This window comes from Octopus bimaculoides, chromosome 20 (genome assembly GCF_046866305.1).
Source record: "Octopus bimaculoides isolate indiv1 chromosome 20, ASM4686630v1, whole genome shotgun sequence".
Lineage (NCBI taxonomy): Eukaryota > Metazoa > Mollusca > Cephalopoda > Octopoda > Octopodidae > Octopus > Octopus bimaculoides.
The window spans coordinates 42,451,863-42,472,499 of NC_142947.1; the positions used below are offsets into that span (position 1 = coordinate 42,451,863).

A 20,637-nucleotide genomic window follows, 5' to 3' on the forward strand; every position below is an offset into this window, starting at 1 on the left:
AAGCATTGTTTTGTTTCATTTGTGTATGACTAGATATACATAAACACACACACACACACACACCTGAGTACATGTGTGTGTGTGATGGTATATAACACCTTTTTGTTTTTATGAAAAATGTTTTTAAAAAAATAATCACACCAGGTGCAAAGTTGAACCTCTATAACAGTGATCCTCAATTGGCGTCCAGATAAGAGTCTTAGGAGTCCACAAAAACAAAATTGGAAATCCACAACAGAATTTTAACACTTTAACCACATTGTACGCCATATACGGTACATGGGTAACTGTCCCAACCTGCATCACGTACCACTATTGGTACACAGTGTAAATTTTAAAAAAATTTTTAAACTGATATTTTAATGAACTCAATCATTATTATATACAATTATGTTTTAGAAATGAAAGATAATAAGTAAATTTTGCAAATTTATAACATATATTCCTGTTTCATTATCAAAACTTATCAATAATAATAAAGTACAATAAGTAATATGAGGTTGTCAAGAAAGTTCTTGCAGTTTTTCACCTTTAAATTCAGATGCACAGATCTCAGCTCAAACAAAACTTCAGTAATCGAAATGAACACCATCAGAATCAGCACACTTTTGCCAATGCGAAACAAGTTTATTTATGCCAGTAGCGTAAAAATCCTGTGTTCTGGCGGTGATGAAGTTTTTGAAGGCGTGTTTGGCATCGTCCTGGTCTTTGAAGCATTTCTCACTAAGGAAGTTGTCGGGATGCTTGAAAAAGTGGTAGTCGGTAAGCGAGAGGTCTGGTGAGTATGGCAAATGAGGCAGAGTTTCGTAGTCCAATTCATTCAACTTCTGCAGGGTCAGTTGCACGACGTGCGGCCGAGCATTGTCATGGAGAAGAACTGGTCCTTTTCCGTTGACCAATGCTGGCTGTTGTCAGACTTTCTTATGCAGGAGGTCTTCTGGGATCCTCCTGTCCAGCATGAAATGTACATGACAGAGCCAGCGTAGACAACACTGCTGGATGATATACACAGACATAAACATTCACACGCATATCTGCATTCATACGCACAAGAGACAAATACTAAGACAATGTATAGAAAAAACTCAATGAAGAACACAATACCTTTGCACAGCCTGTATATCAGAATTGATACTGAGAGTCAGAGGCTGTACACCCAGTAAGACAAAAGTCTTCGCTTGGAATGGCACTTCAAGAAATTTGAGTGGAATTTGCCGGATGCTGTAAACACAGAGGAAAGTAATAAAACAGCTATAATAATCAATAATCAATAATAATCAATCAATAATGAACAGGAATAAATAAATAATTAAATCTTGAATGGAATGTCATCTCCTTTTATTTTCTATCGTCTTTTGGTTTTATGTCTGTGTTTCCATGCTGGCATGAGTTAGACAAAACTTATTGAAGTAGATTTTTTTTTTTTTTAATCTTTAAGTCCAGTGGAGGCACAATGGCCCAGTGGTTAGGGCAGCGAACTCACTGTCATAGGATCACGGTTTCGATTCCCAGACCGGGCATTGTGAGTGTTTATTGTCACATATATATATATATGTGACAGGCAACTTTCTGTTTCTGTCAAACAGATCCACTCACAAGGTTTGGTTGCCCTGGGGATATAGTGGAAAAGATTTGCTTAAAGTGTCACATAATGGGACTGAACCCTAAACCACGTGGTTGAGAAGCATACTTCTTACCACGCACCCAGGGTGTGTTAGGTGGTTAGCTACCCACATAACAGGTGTAGCTGGATAAGGTTTAAACCTTTGACCCCTGATCTCCTGAACCTTATTTGACCATATATCTGGCACTTCACTGGTGCTATGGTATAGAGAAAAATAAGCCATCCACCAGTAAACCGGTGTTACGGGCTCAAAGGTTTATGACTACTAGGGTTAGGAGTGAAAAACATAAAAGCAAGACTTACTTTTGGACCTGTATTGTCTCCACTTTGCCAGTGTCCAGCAAGAAGCAGCTGAAAATAGAACAAGGCATTAATTAGGTGAGTATCTCATATTGGTGTGGTGTTTGTACTAGTTTTTGTCATTGGACTTCAGCCATGCTGGGAAGTGCCTTCTAGAGCAGGGGGTCCCAACCTTATATTGATCTGTAAGTTAAGACAATGTGTATTCCAGTTGATTCAATCAACCAAACAGCCTGCAAGTGGCTGAGCACTCCACAAACATGTGTAATTCTCAAGGTGATTCATTCAGCATGATGCAGAGTTTGACAAGGCTGGCCCTTTGAATAACCTGTGCAACTCATTTTTGTCAGGTGAGTGGAATGGTGCAGCATGAAAAAAAGTGTCCTGCTTAGCGACACAACGCACAACCAGGAATTGAACTCGTGGCCTTATGATTGTAAGGCAAATATATTAACCAATAAGCCACATGCCTCTACAATAAGAGAAATGAGAGATGAAATAAAGTCGTTAAGAAAAGAGAAAAAGACAAAGAAAAGAAAAAAGGGATGAAATTTGAAAGATATAAATGAAGTACACAAGATTTTCTTACCTAACTTTCGGTCCACGAAGAGAAGAAAGTATTTGTTTGATTCGCACACGGTGCCATCTCCCATGCTTGTTAATGAGGGCAGCACAGATCTTCAAGAAAAGAGCCAAGACAAGGACAGAGATGAAACAAGAAATGGTATTACAATGGAATGGCAATATTTACTGCTCATAAGGCGGCAAGCTAGCAGAGACATTAACACACTGGGAAAAAGCTTGGTGGCACTTTGTCTGTCTTTAATCGACCCTTCCCCACCAGGACTTATCCTTTGTAAGCCTAGTACTTGTTCTATCAGTTTGTTTTGTCGAGCCGCTAGATAATGGGGACATAAATGCACCAGCATCAGTTGTCAAGCAATATTGGTCGGACAGACAGACACACACACGTATGTATATGCATTTTGTTGACAGATTTGCACTTAAAATACTTGCAATTTAAAGAAAAACTTGTTAGCTACTATGGTGACAACACTACCTGTCTATCTACCTTTCCCGCAAACACTATCTCTCTCAACATTTTCTCTTTTCCTTCATCTAAAAATACATTGTGATATTTTGATTCTTCCTTCTTTCCCTCCCTCTAATAGATGTGACAGACAGACAGATGGAGATCTGCTTCTCTTTTACAGTGATATATATATATATATATATATATATATATTCACATAAGTTTCCATGTACCAAATTCCACCCACAAGGCAACTCCATAAAGTGCCAAACTCTCAAAGTGGATGGAACACATGGATGTGGGTGATCCAGGAAGACATGGGATGAAGTACTGAAGAACAACCTTAGGATGCTGAACTTTTCAGGCAAGATGGCAAAGGACCAAGATGCCTGGTGCCTTGCCATACTCAAGAAGGTCCGTATTCTGCTGCAGAAGTGTTAAGACCAATCTTTCTGGTGGTGTAAGGCACAGAAGGTGGCATCACGTATAAGTGCCCATGCTGTGCCACATAAAAGCATCCAGCACACTCTGTAAAGTGGTTGGCATTAGGAAGGGCATCCAGCCATAGAAATCATGTCAAATCAGACTTGAGTCTGGTGCAGCTCCCCTGCTTAAGTCAAACCATCCAACCCATGCCAGAACGGACAACAGACATTAAATGATGATGGAGGTATCAATTAACAAGGCTAAAACTGCCCAAGCTACAACACAGTATGACTGAACCTATAACTATGGGCTTGTGAAACAAATTTCTTACTCACATCCGTTGCTTGTAGTCCATAGATGTAAAACATGCTTCCCAGCCACACAGTTCTGGGTTCAGTCCCACTATGTGGTGCCTTGAATAAATGTCTTCTACTATAGCTTCAGGCAGACCAAAATCTTGTCAGTGGATTCGATAGATGGAAACTGAAAGAAGCCTGCTGTATAATGTGTGTCTTTATCCCCCACTGCCACTATGTATATCTCTCACTCTATAGCTCGCTCTATCTCTCTCTCTTTCCCTGTATCTAAATCTATCTATACATCTTTCTGTCTATCTCTGTATCTATCTATCAATCTCTATATCTATCTGTTGGTGTGTTCACACCCCCATAACTTACCAGTGGGGCAAAAATGACCAACAGATAAGTACTAGGGTTTTAAAAAGAAAAAAATAAGTTTGACTAAAATTCAAGTTGGTGCTCCAGCATGACCTAGGTCTTATGAATGAAACAAGTAAAAAAGTAAAAAGTAAAATAAATAAAGACAAAAAAAAAACAATCAACTCACCTCGTTGTTCTTTGGAAAATGAACATCAAAGACCAAGTACTGGTCATTGAAATAGTCATTCATCTCTCGAGACATTTCTTTGAATGTTTCGACATTCTGCGAAGGAGAGGCACTTGGTGCTTCTCGGACCAATATACAATCCGGAGACTTTACCTGTAGCAATAAGAACAGTGTGTTAGAGAGTGACTAAGCAGTTTGATGGATGTAAAACACCAACTTCTTTTTGAGTAAAGGTTGTTTGCCAACATAACACGGCAGTCCTGGTTTAGGACGAATGTTGCTGTAATTTAGCCCCGAGGAGATATTGTCTCCAGGTGGCTATACGACACGATCTGTGTCCTTATATTTTCAAAAAAATATATAAGTACACAAATCGTGTTGTATAGCCAGCTGGAGACGATGTCTCCTCGGGGCTAAATTACAGCAACATTCGTCCTAAACCAGTTCTGCCGTGTTATGTTGGCAAACAATCTTTACTATAAAGTACTGTTGTTGAATGTCTCTCGTTGCGAGATTTACAAACAGTAATTTTCCAACCAACTTCTTTTTTTTTTTTTTTTGGAGGAAGTGGGGGGGCTACTAATGACACTTTTATTTAACCCTTTCAGTGTTCAGATGCGTGTGCATGTGGTGTGTGTGAGTGTATGTATATATGTATATGTATGAGTGTTTGTCCCCCACAGCAGTTTCACCAAAACAAGCTGACAATAAATACCGGGAAAAAAAAAGCATTGGCAGGGGTCAATTCATTTGACCAAACTCTTCAAGGTGGTACCCAAGCATGGCCACAGTCCAATGGTTGAAACAAATAAAAGATACTTACATCAATAACTGTTAAGTCCATAAATTTCTGCATATTTCTTGATTTTGATATTGCTTAAGAATTGTTCTGCAACAGAAGAAAAAAAAAAAAAGAAACAAAAAAAATGAATAAAATTAATCAACAACTCACATGTCTTTCTACTCAAGACATGATTGTTCTGTCTCTCTCTCTCTCTGTCTCTTTTTGAGTTAACTATGTTGTCAGAGCTCATGTGAGTTAATTTGATCCCAGAGGCTACTCTTAAAGTGAAAATACATAAAGCAGAGCAATAATTTCCCATTACTAACAATGTTATAAATCATAATTTGTTCCCAGAAAAATATTTTACCTATAAAATTTATCATACTCGGAAATAAACAACAGTAGAATGTAAAGAATATTTTACATTAAGTTAAAGGAATGTCAAGATCATTTATAATACAAAATATTATTATAATAATCATTTTCTGAACCACTCGCACTAGAATTGGGCACACCATCACTTCAAGACGCAATTGTCGATTCACAAGCACTCAAAGACGGACTTGTAAATTTCTTTTTAAAAACAAGTCTCAGAAGATTTTTTTTTTTTTTTGCTTTCTATAAATTTCTTGGTACACAGAAGCATTTGTTATGGTAATACCAAATTTTGCACTTCGTTCAAAATTTGGATCTTGTGCTTGGAAAATGAAACTCATAAACCCAGGGCCTCAAAATTAGTATGGTATTATTGTAGATCAACACGCAAATGCTTATCGGCATGATAATAACAATATATCCCATGATACATGTCTGGTATAAAATGGTATTACACAGATAAATACATGGTTGTGGTTATCTAAAAATAACTTATCACCGAAATATATGTTAATAAATATGTAACATTGTGTAATACTCGAACATAGGTACGATACTCAGAATTTACTGTTCAACTACCAAATATAATTTTACAATTTAATCTCTTATGGAATTTAGATTCATGATAGAAAAAGATTAATGAAAATAAATAATTTTTTCTATGTAGGAGTTCTTGGAGACATGGAAAGTATTTCAAGAGTGCCACAAGAATGGAAAAAAATTGGAAATCGCAGATTTATCTTTCACTTCCTATCGGAGTTATCTACCTTGTGTTATAAAACCACTTCACAGCATTCCTAAAGTGAGTTCTAATTACTTGGACAACATTAATTCATGAAAGTTTTTTAACTTATACTACCGAATATGGCAGGTTCTAATCTTGGCCAAGAATTTCCTAGATGATTTTGTGGTGCATACTTTCATTTGTAATAGTAAGTATGCCAAAATTTATAACGATGTTCTAATTTAGAACATCGTTTTCCCCTATTTTCTCCCATAAGACACCTCCTCCATAGGATCCTATCAGAAGCAACCGTCATAACACTTTCCAGCTGGATTCCTAAGTGTGATCAACTGAGACAATGTATATTATCCAACCATCTCATTCATGGTCTACTCCCTAGCACTCTTGTCGGTTGGCCCAGTTTGAAGAATCCGTCTTACGATTCTTTCTTCCTGCAACATTCTAATCCCATGTCCGTAGTACAAAAGCTGTGACCTCCCAATGCAGAGGAAGTAGCGGTACGACTTAAAGAGACTACCTCATCTCCTACGGATCCTCGCTAATAATAATCTCACTACAGTGATCCATCGGAGGAACGCCATTTCGGCCACTTGTACAGTAATCTCGACTATCGCGAATGTTACGTTCCAAAACACCCTGCGCAAAGTAGAAACAGTACTGTACTATATATATATAACTTGTATATATTTACTTCATTGTAGATGCAAAACAAAAACACGGAGGAAATCGACGTAAGCTTAAATAATAAACTGCGATAAGGGTGAATCGTGATGGCGAGGGGTTACTGTATTGGTAACAGTATTTTTCCGGTCATTACACAATATTCAGAACAGTAGGTAATGATAAGCACGAAAGCTGAATTTAAGACAGCGAGACAGATAGACAGATAGATAAATAAACAGACAGAAAGGTTGACAAACAGATAGATAGATAGACAGACAGATAAACAAACAGACAGATAGACAAACAGATAGATATACAGACAGATAGACAAACAGATAGATATACAGACAGATAGACAAACAGATAGATATACAGACAGATAGACAAACAGACAGATAGATAGACAGACAGATAAACAGATAGATAGATAGACAGACAGACAGATAGACAAACAGATAGATAGACAAACAGATAGATAGATAGACAGACAGGTAGACAAACAGATAGATAGGTTTCTTTATTAGCCACACAGGGCTCAACACAGAGGGGACAAAATACAAATGTAGAGTTTTTTCTTTTCGAGGGGGGCGAAAACAAAGCAGAAAAAAAACAAAAGTGGGGACAACGATGAAAAAAAAAACATCGCAAAACGTTTGGGGTATTAACAAAAAATACGAAATAATACAGAAAATTCCCAATAAATGGCGAGATTATCCGTGGAAAGAAAAACCTACGAAAAGACCACGGTAACCTCGGTCCTTAGTGTCACAGTTTGTTAAATAAAATTTCTTTTCTTAATGCAAGAAACGTAAGTAACTCTCTGTTTACAAAATTTTAAAACGTTTTATAGAATCATGGTCAAGGTAGCTTCGTCATTTATACGTGCCATTCTTGCTACATGTATCCATCTTTTTTCGAAACATTTGCCTCTCTACTCTCACCTTCCTTTTCAAGTGATACTTGAAAAAGTTGATGAGAGATTGACCAGAGAGGAAAGTATTTGTCTCTAATCCTTTCAGACGCGTCCACCAGATGCATTCTTTCGCCATATCCACAAGTACGATAAATACAGCTCTTCCTTCCCGTTTAAAGGAAGGAGGCGTGACGATATTGATGATAGACACGGTTGATAAACCGACTCGTCCCACACTCGACAGCAGTCGTTCGACATAAGCCCACAGCTCTGAAATGGTTGGACACTGCACGAGTGCGTGCAGAACGGTTTCATCGCTCTGACCGCATCTCGGCCCCGCATTTCGCGAGCCGTGTCTATAGAGCTTATCCCGAACGGGTAGCGCCTCTCGGTAACACTGCCAGGCCAGGGATCTCTGGAAGTTGTCCATAGGTCCCGGCCCGAAAGTCGTCCTGAACAGGCGGGTCAGGTATTCCTCGTCGACGCCCAGGTTCGCCCCGAGATCGTCGTCGTACCTGCCCTCCACTAATCCCCTATAGAATGACTTCGTTGTGATGCAGCCGCTCAAGGTCGACCCGGGTCGGCAAAGTTGTTGCAGAGCAACGCGACACTCACGGTGCCATTCGCCATTCCTCGGCCTCTTTTTGATCCACGACTGCAGCTCGGTCATGGAGACGAGCTGCGGGAAAGCGCGTCGCACAAACGGCGACCACACCTACTCACCGTCGTCTACGTAGAGCCGGAGATGTCGCAGTCTCAGCGCATGTCTGCGCATCATCAACCACGGCATGCCCAGCCCTCCTTTCAGCGGGTGTTGGCAACAAATGGATCGCCTCACCATCGCAACGTTTCCTTTCCACAAAAAGCGGAAGAGGATGCGCTCCATTTCGGTGATGGCGCGATCAGGACAAGGCACGACGGTCAGGCGGTATTCGATGACGGACGCGATGTACGCGTTCGCCACCTCCGCCCGACCTTTTAGGGACAGCTTCCTCTCGGACCATTGCCGGCAGAGAGTGGCCACCCTACTCGTTATCTCGTCCCAGTTCTTCTCCGTTTGCAGGTCCGGACCGAACCAGACTCCGAGCAACTTGACCGGACCGTCCGTCCAGCGTCCCACTACTGAGGCGCTGCCGGACGGTATGGGCTTGCTTCTCCAGGTGCCGAGCAGCAAACCCACCGACTTATCCCGGTTGATTTTCGCTCCCGTTACCGCTTCGTAGTCTTTCAGCGTCTCGCCGACAAGCTCGATGTGCTCGTGACTAGACGCTATGACGGTGATGTCGTCCGCGTATGCCGACACGCTCGTCCCGCACCCCAGTTCTCGCGGGATGCCCCTCAGCATCGCCAGCTTCCGCAGTAGTGGCGACAGGGGGCATCCCTGACGAACCGAACGTGCAATGTCGAAGGGTCCCGATAGACGTCCATTGACACGAACAACCGAACGGATGCCTGTGTACAAGGCAGTCATCCAGCCACAGAAAACGGGACCGAAGCCGGCCGCTTCGAGGACGGCCTCCAAGTATCGATGGTCTACCCTATCGAAAGCTTTGGATTGATCCAAATTGATCAGGGCCCCACCCATGCCAGGTTCCTTAACTACCCTCTCTATGATGTAGCGCATCAGATGGAGGTTGTCATGGATGCTCCGGCCCGGCACGGCGCACGTCTGCTCCGTGCCGACCAGTTTCTCGATGACAAGCGCCAACCGCTTGGCTAACACCTTGGCCAAAATTTTCATGTCTGCATTGAGCAGAGTGATGGGCCTAAAGTTATCTATGGCGTCCCCCTTGTTTGGATCTTTCTTCAGCAGCGTTACCGCTCCTCGGCTCACAAAACCGCGAATGCTCCCGTTCTGCTGCCAGTTGCAGTACACGGCCGCCAAGACGTCTCCAAACAAGTCTGGCATACAGTTGTAAAGCTCGTAGGGCAGACCATCCAAACCCGGAGATTTGTCCGTCGAGCAACTCGCCATCGCGTCCCTCACCTCCTCCGCCGTGATGACCCCTTCGCAGCACTCCGCCTCTCTTGCCGAGAGTCGTGGCAAGCTGTGCAGGTAGGCACTAAAGTCCACCCTGCCTTCTCGCTCGCCACTCCTCCCGAACAGTCGGGCAAAATGCCGCTGAAACGCCTCGCACATCTTGCTCGGCTCGAGCAATTCGCGCCCCTGTTCGTCTACCAGAGACCGGATGGTGACTCTGTTACCCCGCTGCGCCTCCGCCACCCGGGCCTCTCGTGCGGCTCCAACACCTTGATTCCTCAGAGCACACTCTTCGTGTTTAGCATTGAAGTGTTGGTCGAGGGCCAACCTCACCGCTAAAACGTCGGATGCGATGCCACTTCGCAATGCCTCTTCTAACTTTATCAATAGCTCCCCCTCTACAGCTAGTGCCCTGCTATACCTTATTGCTTCCGCCCTTACTGCTCTCTTGAGGGCAAACCACCATTTGTTGTTGACGATGGCTCCCGTCAAAGCCCTCTTTACTAACGTGCTAATCCGGTCTCTGAAAACCTGTCTCGACGGGAAAGACGCGTTTAGTTTCCAGTAACCGGGACCCTGCCTATGTGCCTTATCTAAGTCTAGCGTACACGTCACAAGTTTGTGATCCGTGTAGCTGACTATGTGGAACTGTGGACATCCTAAACTATCTCTATCTCTTGTCCTGCACACTATCCTATCTAGATACGACCTCGACGACCCCATGCGGTTGCTCCAAGTCCACGTTGGCACATTTGGGTGGTCGAGTCGGTACCTGTCAGACAACTGGAAGCGTCTGAGCAGGTCTATGAGGCCTTTGCATCCCCTTCTAGTTTTGTCACTCCCCACATAGTCTAGATGCGTGTCCAAGGTAGCATTCCAATCCCCCACTAAAAGTAAGGGACGAGACGTTCCCAGGAATACTTCTAGACGTCGAAAGAAGTCCGACCGACCTGTTAAAGGAGGCACATAAACTGCCAGCAACCGAAAAGCGCCTCCATCGCTGCCGTCCACATCTAGGACAACCAGTCTACCCTCCGGGTCCGTAAATATCGTCTTTACTTGGAGATCCAGACTCTTGCGAAAAAGAACCGCCGTGCCACTACCGCCCATCCTCGGCAGACAAGGAGAAAAATAAATGTTAAACTGTCCGCCAAACATGGACTTTAGGGCCTGTGGCTCATGAAGTCTGGTCTCACTAATGGCTATGATATCCAAATTGCGTGACTTGATGTCATTTAAGAGGTACCCTTGTTTCCAAGGCGACCCCAAGCCACGCACATTCACACAACCAATCTTCATGATTCTATTTATACGTGTGCTTTAAAGCACAAAACAAAAGAACAGGATGTTACTTACCGTTAGAAAGTTTTGTTTCCTCCTTGGATTTTCCACCAAGGAGGCTATTGTACAATTTCTTGCACAAATATTTTTGGAATCCCCCTACCGAGTTGGGGTAGAGGGATTTTATTGTGTTGTGTAATGCTGGTGTTACATGAATAATTTTAATGTGTTTTGGCGGTGTTGTACGTGGGTGGTTGTTGGTTTTGATATCGTTATTTGTGATGTTTGTTTTAGAGTTGATGTAATTCATCAACTCTGTGTTTGTACTGTCTATTGCTGTTAGCATTGTTTTTTTTATATTACTATTGGTGTTAGTAGTATTTTCGGGAGATGTGAATCTCCCTGCTTTGTTTGTGTTTGCATTTTGTTTTGTTTTCTTCTTACTGCGCTTCCTCTTTCCTTTCGTAGCTATTTTCCACTCCTCCCCACTCTCTTCATCGGATGATGGGAGTTCTGAGGAGTCAGAAAGAGGTAACGGCAAATTTTGTGCGTCTGTGTGTGTTTCTGTGAGTGTTTGTGTTGCTGTTTTTATTGATGTTGGCTGCTTGTTATTTATGTGTGGTGTATGTGATATGGGGGAGGGAGAGGCAGTCTTGGAATTTTCTTTTTTTTTTTCTTCTGTTTTTGCAGTATCTGTTGTGGTTATTGCTGATATTTCTGTTGTTGTTTTTTGTGTTGCTGGTGGTGTTGGTAGTAAGGTTTTTCTGTTGGGGGTATTTGGTAGTTGCTTCTGTTGTTGTTGTTGTTGTTTTTGTTTAGCGGCCAGAGGGCAGTCCTTTTTCAGATGTGCTTCGCTGTTGCATAGGTAACAGCGAGGTCGCCTGCTCTCTACCACCACATACAGCTTGTGGTCCTCTGCCAATCTAATGTTTGGAGGAATTTTCTGTGAAGCCTCCTCCGTGATGTGGAGAAGGATTTCCAGATTTTTCCCTCCCCAGTTCTTTTCCTCTCCGACCGTAATCTCCAAAATATTTGCCTCCTCCATTTCTAGGCATACGGCCGATATCAGCCATTGGGTGTCCACTTCCGATGGCACATTTTTTATTATAACTTTGGTCACTCTCTGTCCTAGATAACTCGGTATCATCACCAAGTCATCTGTGCGGAGAGAGAGTGTCGAAAAAATTGTTTAGCTAAATTTTCATCCAGAAATCTCACCTGCACCGTCCCAAATTTTCTACCCCAGGTGACATGATTTTGATAAGGCCAAATTTTTCTAAGACAAACTTCAATTTTATCTGTGCTAACATTTTCTACACGTCTGGTTTTTGTGTTTACCAGTTTATAAATGATGCACTTTTTGTTTTTCATTTCTATAATATCTTTTGGTATGTTTATTCTGACATCATCTCCTTCTTTCGTAAGAAGGGATTTTGTGTCTTTTATTTGTTTTTGTGTGAATGTCACTATTGTTCTTTTTTCCTTTAGAGCATTTGCGAAATTTGTTTTTGTTGTGCTGGCGGACATGTTCTTCTGAATATTTTTGTTTATGTTGGTGTATGTACTGCCTGGTTCAAAGGTGGTGGTAGTGGCAGCAGAGTTTGTTGAACAGGTGATGGTGTCATTGCTGACGGCCGATAACTTTACGTCCTTGCTGTTGTTGTGGTTTTTATTGTTGTTGTTGCTGGTGGTGGTGGTGGTGGTGGTGGTGTTAATTTTCATGTTGTCACTGATGCTAGTAGGTGGAGAGATTGTAGTAGCAGTCTCCTCCGATCCAGATTTCCTCAGTTTTCATGGTGGTGGTGGTGGTGAGAGGGCTGTTTGTAGCTGTAATCGCCGTGTTTGTGACGATTACAGCAGCTGTGTTCCTATCACTGAGTGAGCTCGCGTTACTCTGTTCTTTTTTTTCTTCTAGCATCTGAAGCCTTGGGAAATGCTCGTCAAAAGAACAAGACAAGCGTTCCAAAATTATGTTTCGACATTTTTCAAATGTCAAGAAGGAAATTTTTGTATTTTGCTAGGGCCGAAACTGCCCCTGGGGGCCAATTCCTGCCCTTGAAAATACACACAAATGAAGCCTAGGTGCTTCGCAACAAAATTATTAAAAAATTCCAACAAAATGTGGACAATAAAAGGTCAAATAAACGTTTACCTTCGCAGCCGATGTGACAGCACGTCCGTGAGAAGAGACAGATAGATAGACAGACAGATAAATAGACAGGCAAATAGATAGACAGATAGATGCATAAACATAGGCGCAGGCATGGCTGTGTGCTAAGTAGCTTGCTTACCAACCGCATGGTTCCAGGTTCAGTCCCACTGTGTGGCACCTTGGGCAAGTGTCAACTGCTATAGCCTGGGGCCGGCCAAGGCATTGTAGGTGAATCTGGTAGGCGGAAACTGAAAGAAGCCTGTCGTGTATTTGTGTCTGTCTCTCCATCATCGCTTGACAACCGATGTTGGTGAGTTTACGCCCCTGTAAGCTAGCAGTTCGGCAAAAGACACCGATAGAGTAAGTACTAGCCTTACAAAGAATAAGTTCTGGGGCATATTTATTCGACTAAAGATGGTGCTCCAGCATGGCCGCAGTCAAATGACTGAAACAAACAAAAGAATATATACAGTATGCGTGTGTGTATGTGTGAGTATATATATATATATATATATCATCATCATCATCATCATCATCGTTTAACGTCCGCTTTCCATGCTAGCATGGGTTGGACGATTTGACTGAGGACTGGTGAAACCGGATGGCAACACCAGGCTCCAGTCTGATTTGGCAGAGTTTCTACAGCTGGATGCCCTTCCTAACGCCAACCACTCAGAGAGTGTAGTGGGTGCTTTTACGTGTCACCCGCACGAAAACGGCCACGCTCGAAATGGTGTCTTTTATGTGCCACCCGCACAAGCCAGTCCAGGGGCACTGGCAACGATCTCGCTCGAAAATCCTACAGGAGCCAGTCAGGCGGTACTGGCAACGGCCACGCTCAAAATGGTGCATCTCATGTGCCACCCGCACAAGAACCAGTCCAGGGGCACTGGCAACGATCTTACTTGGCTTGCCGGGTCTTCTCACGCACAGCCCATTTCCAAAGGTCTCGGTCCGTAGTCATCGCCTCGGTGAGGCCCAATGTACGAAGGTCTTGCCTCACCACCTCAGCCCAGGTCTTCCTGGGCCTACCTCTTCCACGGGTTCCCTCAACTGTTAGGGTGTGGCACATTTTCACGCAGCTATCCTCCTCCATTCTCACCACATGTCCATACCAGCGCAATCGTCTCTCTTGCACGCCACAACTGATGCTTCTAATGTTCAGCTTTTCTCTCAAGATACTTACACTCTGACGGGTATTCACATTGACATTACACATCCAACGGAGCATACTGGCTTCATTCCTTGCGAGCTTACGTATGTCCTCAGCAGTTACAGCCCATGTTTCACTGCCATGTAGCATGGTTGTTCGTACGCATGCGTCATACAGTCTGCCTTTTACTCTGAGTGAGAGTCCCTTTGTCGCCAGCAGGGGTAAGAGCTCTCTAAACTTTGCCCAGGCTATTCTTATTCTAGCAGCTACACTTTCAGCGCACCCACCCCCACTACTAACTTGGTCGCCCAGATAGCGGAAGCTATCGACTACCTCTAGTTTTTCACCCTGGAATGAGATAGAAGTTGTTTCCTGTTTGTTTGCAGTCTTTATTGCACCTGAACATCTGCCACAAACAAAAACTAACTTGCTAGTTAACCTGCCTTTGATGTTGCTGCACCTCTTATGTGTCCATAGCTTGCACCGGGTACATCTTATAGAGTTACTACCTACTCCTTTTCTACATACTGAGCAGGGCCATCTACCTGAAGGGGTTTGTGTTTTATCTACCTTCCTACTTATTAGGATTTTGGTTTTAGCTAGGTTGACTCTAAGGCCCTTCAATTCTAGACCTTGCTTCCACACCTGAAACTTCTCCTCTAGTTCTGATAGTGACTCCGCAATTAGGGCAAGGTCATCAGCATAGAGGAGCTCCCAGGGGCAACCTGTCTTGAACTCCTCTGTGATTGCCTGGAGGACTATGGTAAATAATAGGGGGCTGAGGACGGAACCTTGGTGGACCCCTACCTCTACCCGGAATTCATTGCTGTACTCATTTCCAACCCTCACCTTACTGGCCGCATCTCTGTACATGGCTCGCACAGCTCTCACTAGCCATTCTTCTATCCCAAGTTTCCTCATTGACCACCAGATAAGGGATCGGGGGACCCTGTCAAAGGCTTTCTCCATGTCAACGAAAGCCAGGTACAGAGGTTTATCCTTGGCTACGTATTTCTCTTGCAACTGTCTCACTATACACACATACATACACTTTACATACAGTACACATAAATACAATACATATGTATGGATACATACACCACCCATGCTTTATATATCTTGTTTTCACAGGCCAAAAATAGTTGGTGGGGAAACTGAAATATAAAACCACTTAAAAGACGCCCAAAGTGTGATTATGTGATATTCCAACTGCAAACCAGAAACCAAGATTACCATATGAAATTATATCAGTAATTACCATTTGGGGAAACATCAACTGAAACAAAAATACATACCCAGATGGATACCTATAATGAGGATCTGGTTAATAAGCTGTTAAATAATGCGTGCTGCTGTTATCTCTAAGATGGGTTACTCATCGTCTACGTGATGGGGGAAATTTTAAAAGAGAAAGTGAAAGTGCTTTTCTCATTTCAAAGAATCTATGTAAGAAATACTATGAAATCAACAAAGGGACATAATTCTTTCAGTATTGAAATAATTTCGATTTTATTTGGTGTAACTACAGTTTGGGGCCCCAAACTCAGAATATGCACGTACACAGACACACATAAATATGAAGGGTTCGCCAGTGAATGATTAGGGTTCAGTAAAATGAAGCGCGGTTGATGTTTACTTTAAAACCCGGCCCCCAAAACAAAACAAAAAAAAGTGTAATAAAAGTTTTTAAAAAAATGTATTAAACGAATAAGGAAACAAAAATTTGCGTCAACGAACCGGTGGGGGGAGGACTTTCGGAAAATTCACACGATCCGATTTTTTCCCTCATAACTTTTAGGAAAATGGATATCTTTTGATGAAATTTTATATAAATACCTTTCAAATAGCATAGACTACAATTATAAAGAAATTTGTGAGGGAACTTTTTCGGGCGGGGGGTGGGGAAGAACTTTCGAAGAGAATGAAATTCATAATTTCTTTTTTGCTTGAATGTAATGGCAATAAGTTTCCAAAAATTTTTTAGATTCATTTATTTTTCCTTTTATAGAAAAAGGGAATCTTTGTGATTTTCGTCACTGTTTACAATTATCTTTAAAAAAAAAAGAATTTTAATGTGTCATATAGTATCCGGATTGTTGCCATAGTAACGCAGCTAAAGCGGCTTGGCACAGATTGACCTTGAACTCTGCTGTGTATACTCACCAAGTTTTAACGTTATAGCTCACTCCCGCTATTTACAGCAATGCTTCGAAGGAACGTGTGTAACGTGTGATCGTCGCATTGACCATGACAGAGAAAGTTGAGAAATCTGCATCAAATTTTACCAAAAGCTTGGCGATACCTGCTCAGAGGCCTACACAAACTTTTCAAAACGTTTTCATCATTCTCGACACAATCAAGGAGATCTTGTGCAACTGAAACCCGAATGTCTTTTTGGTCAGCTGAAAGCAGTTTTGATGCGCATGTCTCTTATCCAAATCTTCACTGATAATGGACTAAACCGAACCTTAACTAATCTACACATCCTCTGATAACTCATGGATGGTGATTCGATTTCCCTTCACAACTACACGCACACCTGCGATGTTTTTTTTTTTTTTTTTTTTTCAGTTCTGCTGGTTGCGGGTTTCCCATCAATAATCGACATTTTTTCGGCCATCTTGGAAACGTCTGAACCACTTGTACACTTAAGTGTGTCTCATACACTCCTCTCTCCATATACTTCCTGTAGCTTTGCGTTGGCCTCTGAGCAGGTATCGCCATGCCAACTCACTTTATCATGGTCGATGCGACAATCACACGCTACACACTTTACTTCCAAGTACTGATGTAAACAGCGGAAGTGAGCTAGGACATTAAAACGTAATGCACGTGCACAGCAGAGGCCAAAGTCAATCTTTGCCAAGCGGCTTCACTTTGCATGCTTTAGCTTCGTTACTATGGCAACAGTCCGGATACTTATTGATCAGACCGTGTACACATTATTTTACACCTATTACACTATTTTTTGCCCAGGTGTTAATGTAAAGATAAAGCAAAAAAAAAAAAAAAAATTAACCAGCCTGGGGCTGTTAACAAGTGTGTGGTAAACGAATATGGAAAAAAATGGGCGCTGACGAAATTTCATTATGTTATCGCAGTTTTGTGAGATTTGGCTGTTATTTCTAACATGTGGAAAACCGGCTTGAAGGCCTTAGGGTATATATTCTTTTTTTTTTTTTTTTTCCTTGTTGAAAAATTGAACTTTTACAAATTTTTTTCAGAATCGTAATCTTCGTATTTTACTACAATTTTGCAAAAAAAAAAAAAAAAATTAAAAAAAAAAAATCCGGAAAAAGTGAAAAATGAAGGTGTGGGGGTTTGAAATTATGAAATTTTTTTTTTTTTTTCAGAATCGGATCCTCCATAACCAAAAACGTGGGATTCCATAAAAAATAAATCAATATATGTCCATTTTACCCGAAGTTATGACGGAAAAATCGGATCTCGTGAAAATTTCCGAAAGTCCCCTTCCCACCCCCACAGGTCGTTAGCGCGCATTTTTTTTTTTTCATATTCGTTTTCCACACACTTGTTAACACCCCCAGGCTGGTTATTTATTTATTTTTTTTTGTTCCCAGGCGAAGGTCTTTATATTGACCCCTTCTATTACAGTCCCAGGTCAACCAATGCCTATGAACGAATTCGGTAGACAGAAACTGTGTAGAAACCTGTTATGTGTGTGTGTGTTTGCATTTCCCAAGTACCGCCTGACAACCGGTGTTGTTTTGTTTACGTCCCCGTAACGTTAGCAGTTTTGCAAAAGAAATCCATAGAAAATGTACTAGTCTTAAAAAAGAAAAACAAAAGTACTGAGATCGATTTCTTCGACTAATACCACAGGGGTCACCCAATTCTTTTCACGACGGGCCATGGAACTGAGAGAATACAGTGGATAGACAAAAAATAAAGACAACCAACATATTTATTTACCGAAAAGTTATCAAAGAAGGTGACGTTAGCTATAAGATAAGTTATATCCCACCATTGCGCACATATCTGAATCTCAAACTAAGCAGTAAAAAAGGTTGGTGAGATTTTTGAAACTGGTGTTAGCTTTTGAAGATATCATCAATATTTGCTTTGGAATTGCTGCATCCAACCAAGAGAAATGCTTTCAAATGTTCATCACTCAACCTCGTTCGAGACATAAGTTGTTCCAAACACTAATGCCATACCAGGGGCGAATGAACTCTCATTGCAGGTACTTATACAAAAGGGGTACAACTAAAGCAGCACGGACCCGCGCGTGCAAATGAATACGTGTTTAGGGTTAGGGTTAGGATCGACCACTCACGACTAGCTAGCGCGACTGCGCGTTCGGGACCGTGCTGCTTTAGTAGTACCTACAAAAGGTACAGTACGGCGACGGGCCGGATGAATTGACCCCGCGGGCCGTAGTTTAGTGACCCCCCCACCCACCTACACTGAACTAATGCCCTTCAAGACGGTGCCAGCCCCAGCACGGCCGCAGTCCAATGGCTGAAAAAGTAAAAGATAAAATAGACAGCCGGGCTTTCTGAATAGCTGTCTAAGATAAGCTGGAATTCCCCTGTTTCTATATATAATACAGGTGTTGGTAGAGATGGACTATATGTAATCTGAACCTTTCCCCACCTTATTTATTAATTTTTTTATGGAATCCCACGTTTTAGGCTATGGAGATTCCGATTCTGAAAAAAAATTTTTTGAAACATTTCAATTCCCCACCCCCACCAAGCAGGCTATTTACATGCTAGAAATAACAGCCAAATCTCACAAAACTAGGGTTAGGGTTAGAATCGGATTCTCCATGGTCTGAAACATAGGATTCCGTAAAAAAAAACAAAATTTAAAAGGGGGGGGGTATACCCAAATTACATATACTCCATCTCCACCCAGGTGTTAATATGTATGGCTGAAAATAAACACTCTACATTTACCAAAAAATTATTGTCAGCAAAAAGATGGCTATAATCCATCGTTTTATAATTATAGAACTCATAAACCAGACCTAAAAGACATCGTTACTTTCTCGCTCGGTGTCAAAGGTAGACTTTTTGCGTTTCAGACTTAAAAAGTATTGAATTCTATTTCATTCACCTTTCGCAGTCAATATCTGATGCTGCTTGCCGTTAACATCTCTGTTAGAAAAAAGTAACACGTGCTGGTGTAGGTAATTATTGGGCAATCTTAACCAAAGATTGCCTCTTATTAAACATGGGTCGGTCGATAAAACTACCAACAATCGTTCCGGTCATTCGGAATAGCTACCCAACATAAGTTGGAATTTCTCCAAGTCGGGATTTTTTAAAGTTACTTTTTATTTTTATTTATTTATTTTTTTGTGTCATACATTTTCCCGAGAGTCCACCGTTTTCTTTTTGGTTTTGTTATTTTTTATTCTAGGGAAAGAGGGGGGGGATGTCCTTTTTTAAAAATTGTTAAAGAAACAATTATAGAGTATACACCTTCATTATGTTTTCACAAAAATCTTTCGGTTCGTATTTCATAAATGTTTTTGAAGAATGTGAATTTAAATAAACGTGTATGGGCATCCCGTGTATGTATATGTGCGTGATTCTGTTAAAACATCACATGTATAGGGCCTTGTCAATGTAAGATATAAAAATACGCAACACGTGTTGGAAGACGTAGAAAAGAACGAAGATAAAACGGTCCCTAAAAATTCTCAGAAAAACTATTACAATTCATTTTTTCTTCTTATTATTATTTTCCCTTTTCCTTCTTTCTTTTACAGAAATAATTATTTCTCAAATTACTTCTAACTTACATTACTTTTTTAATTGTCGCTCAAGTGATTACAGAAAACGTGGTTTTTAAATAAACATTAAAACAATCAAATTGACTTAAACATCAATTATAGACTAAGATACATTAAATATATATATATACTTACAAAAAATTTGGTCAGATCTAAAATACTAGCCTATTGACATGTTTGAGAGATTAAAACATCTATATTCATAAACCACACTTGCTGATGAGAAATAAAAATACTGTGAGGCGGGTGTGTTCAGATATTAAAATGCACCGTCGGTGTCGGACCAAACCGAGTCCCTTAATTGCAGAGGCTACTTTCAAAATAGAGTAATTTAAGTGTATGTTATATACATACATATATGTTATATTTTTTATTTCCTTTATTCCGTACACTATTTTCTGTCTCATGTAAATCTCTCTATCTCTCTCTCATATATGTGTGTGTGCAATAAAATTGCTAAAAAGTTATAAATGTGATTCAAGGTCCGAGAATTTCGTGATAAGTGCTGAACTCTCTACCTTTTTTTTCCGATTAAATATATATATGTGTGTGTGTGTGTCTGTCTGTCTGTCTATATGTCTAACAGAGAAATTACAC

The 20,637-nt window shown here is 41.3% G+C and overlaps 1 protein-coding gene across 4 annotated transcripts in view; it reads right to left on the bottom strand.

The window, feature by feature from the left end:
* LOC106875569 (uncharacterized) overlaps positions 1 to 20,637 on the bottom strand; it is a 92,056-nt gene that overhangs the window by 69,813 nt on the left and 1,606 nt on the right. For 2 of the 4 annotated variants that reach the window (XM_089338458.1, XM_089338455.1), the window contains exons 1-6: positions 20,176 to 20,312; positions 5,053 to 5,118; positions 4,230 to 4,382; positions 2,514 to 2,602; positions 1,928 to 1,975; positions 1,105 to 1,221 (exon numbers count right to left, since the gene is read on the bottom strand). In XM_089338458.1, coding sequence (XP_089194584.1) covers positions 1,105 to 1,221; positions 1,928 to 1,975; positions 2,514 to 2,602; positions 4,230 to 4,382; positions 5,053 to 5,085 — 440 coding nt within the window. In that variant the 5' untranslated portion in view covers positions 5,086 to 5,118; positions 20,176 to 20,312. Of the gene's footprint in view, positions 1 to 1,104; positions 1,222 to 1,927; positions 1,976 to 2,513; positions 2,603 to 4,229; positions 4,383 to 5,052; positions 5,119 to 11,046; positions 11,111 to 20,175; positions 20,313 to 20,637 lie in introns of those variants that run through there. The other 2 variants (XM_089338457.1, XM_089338456.1) reach the window with 2 other exon arrangements.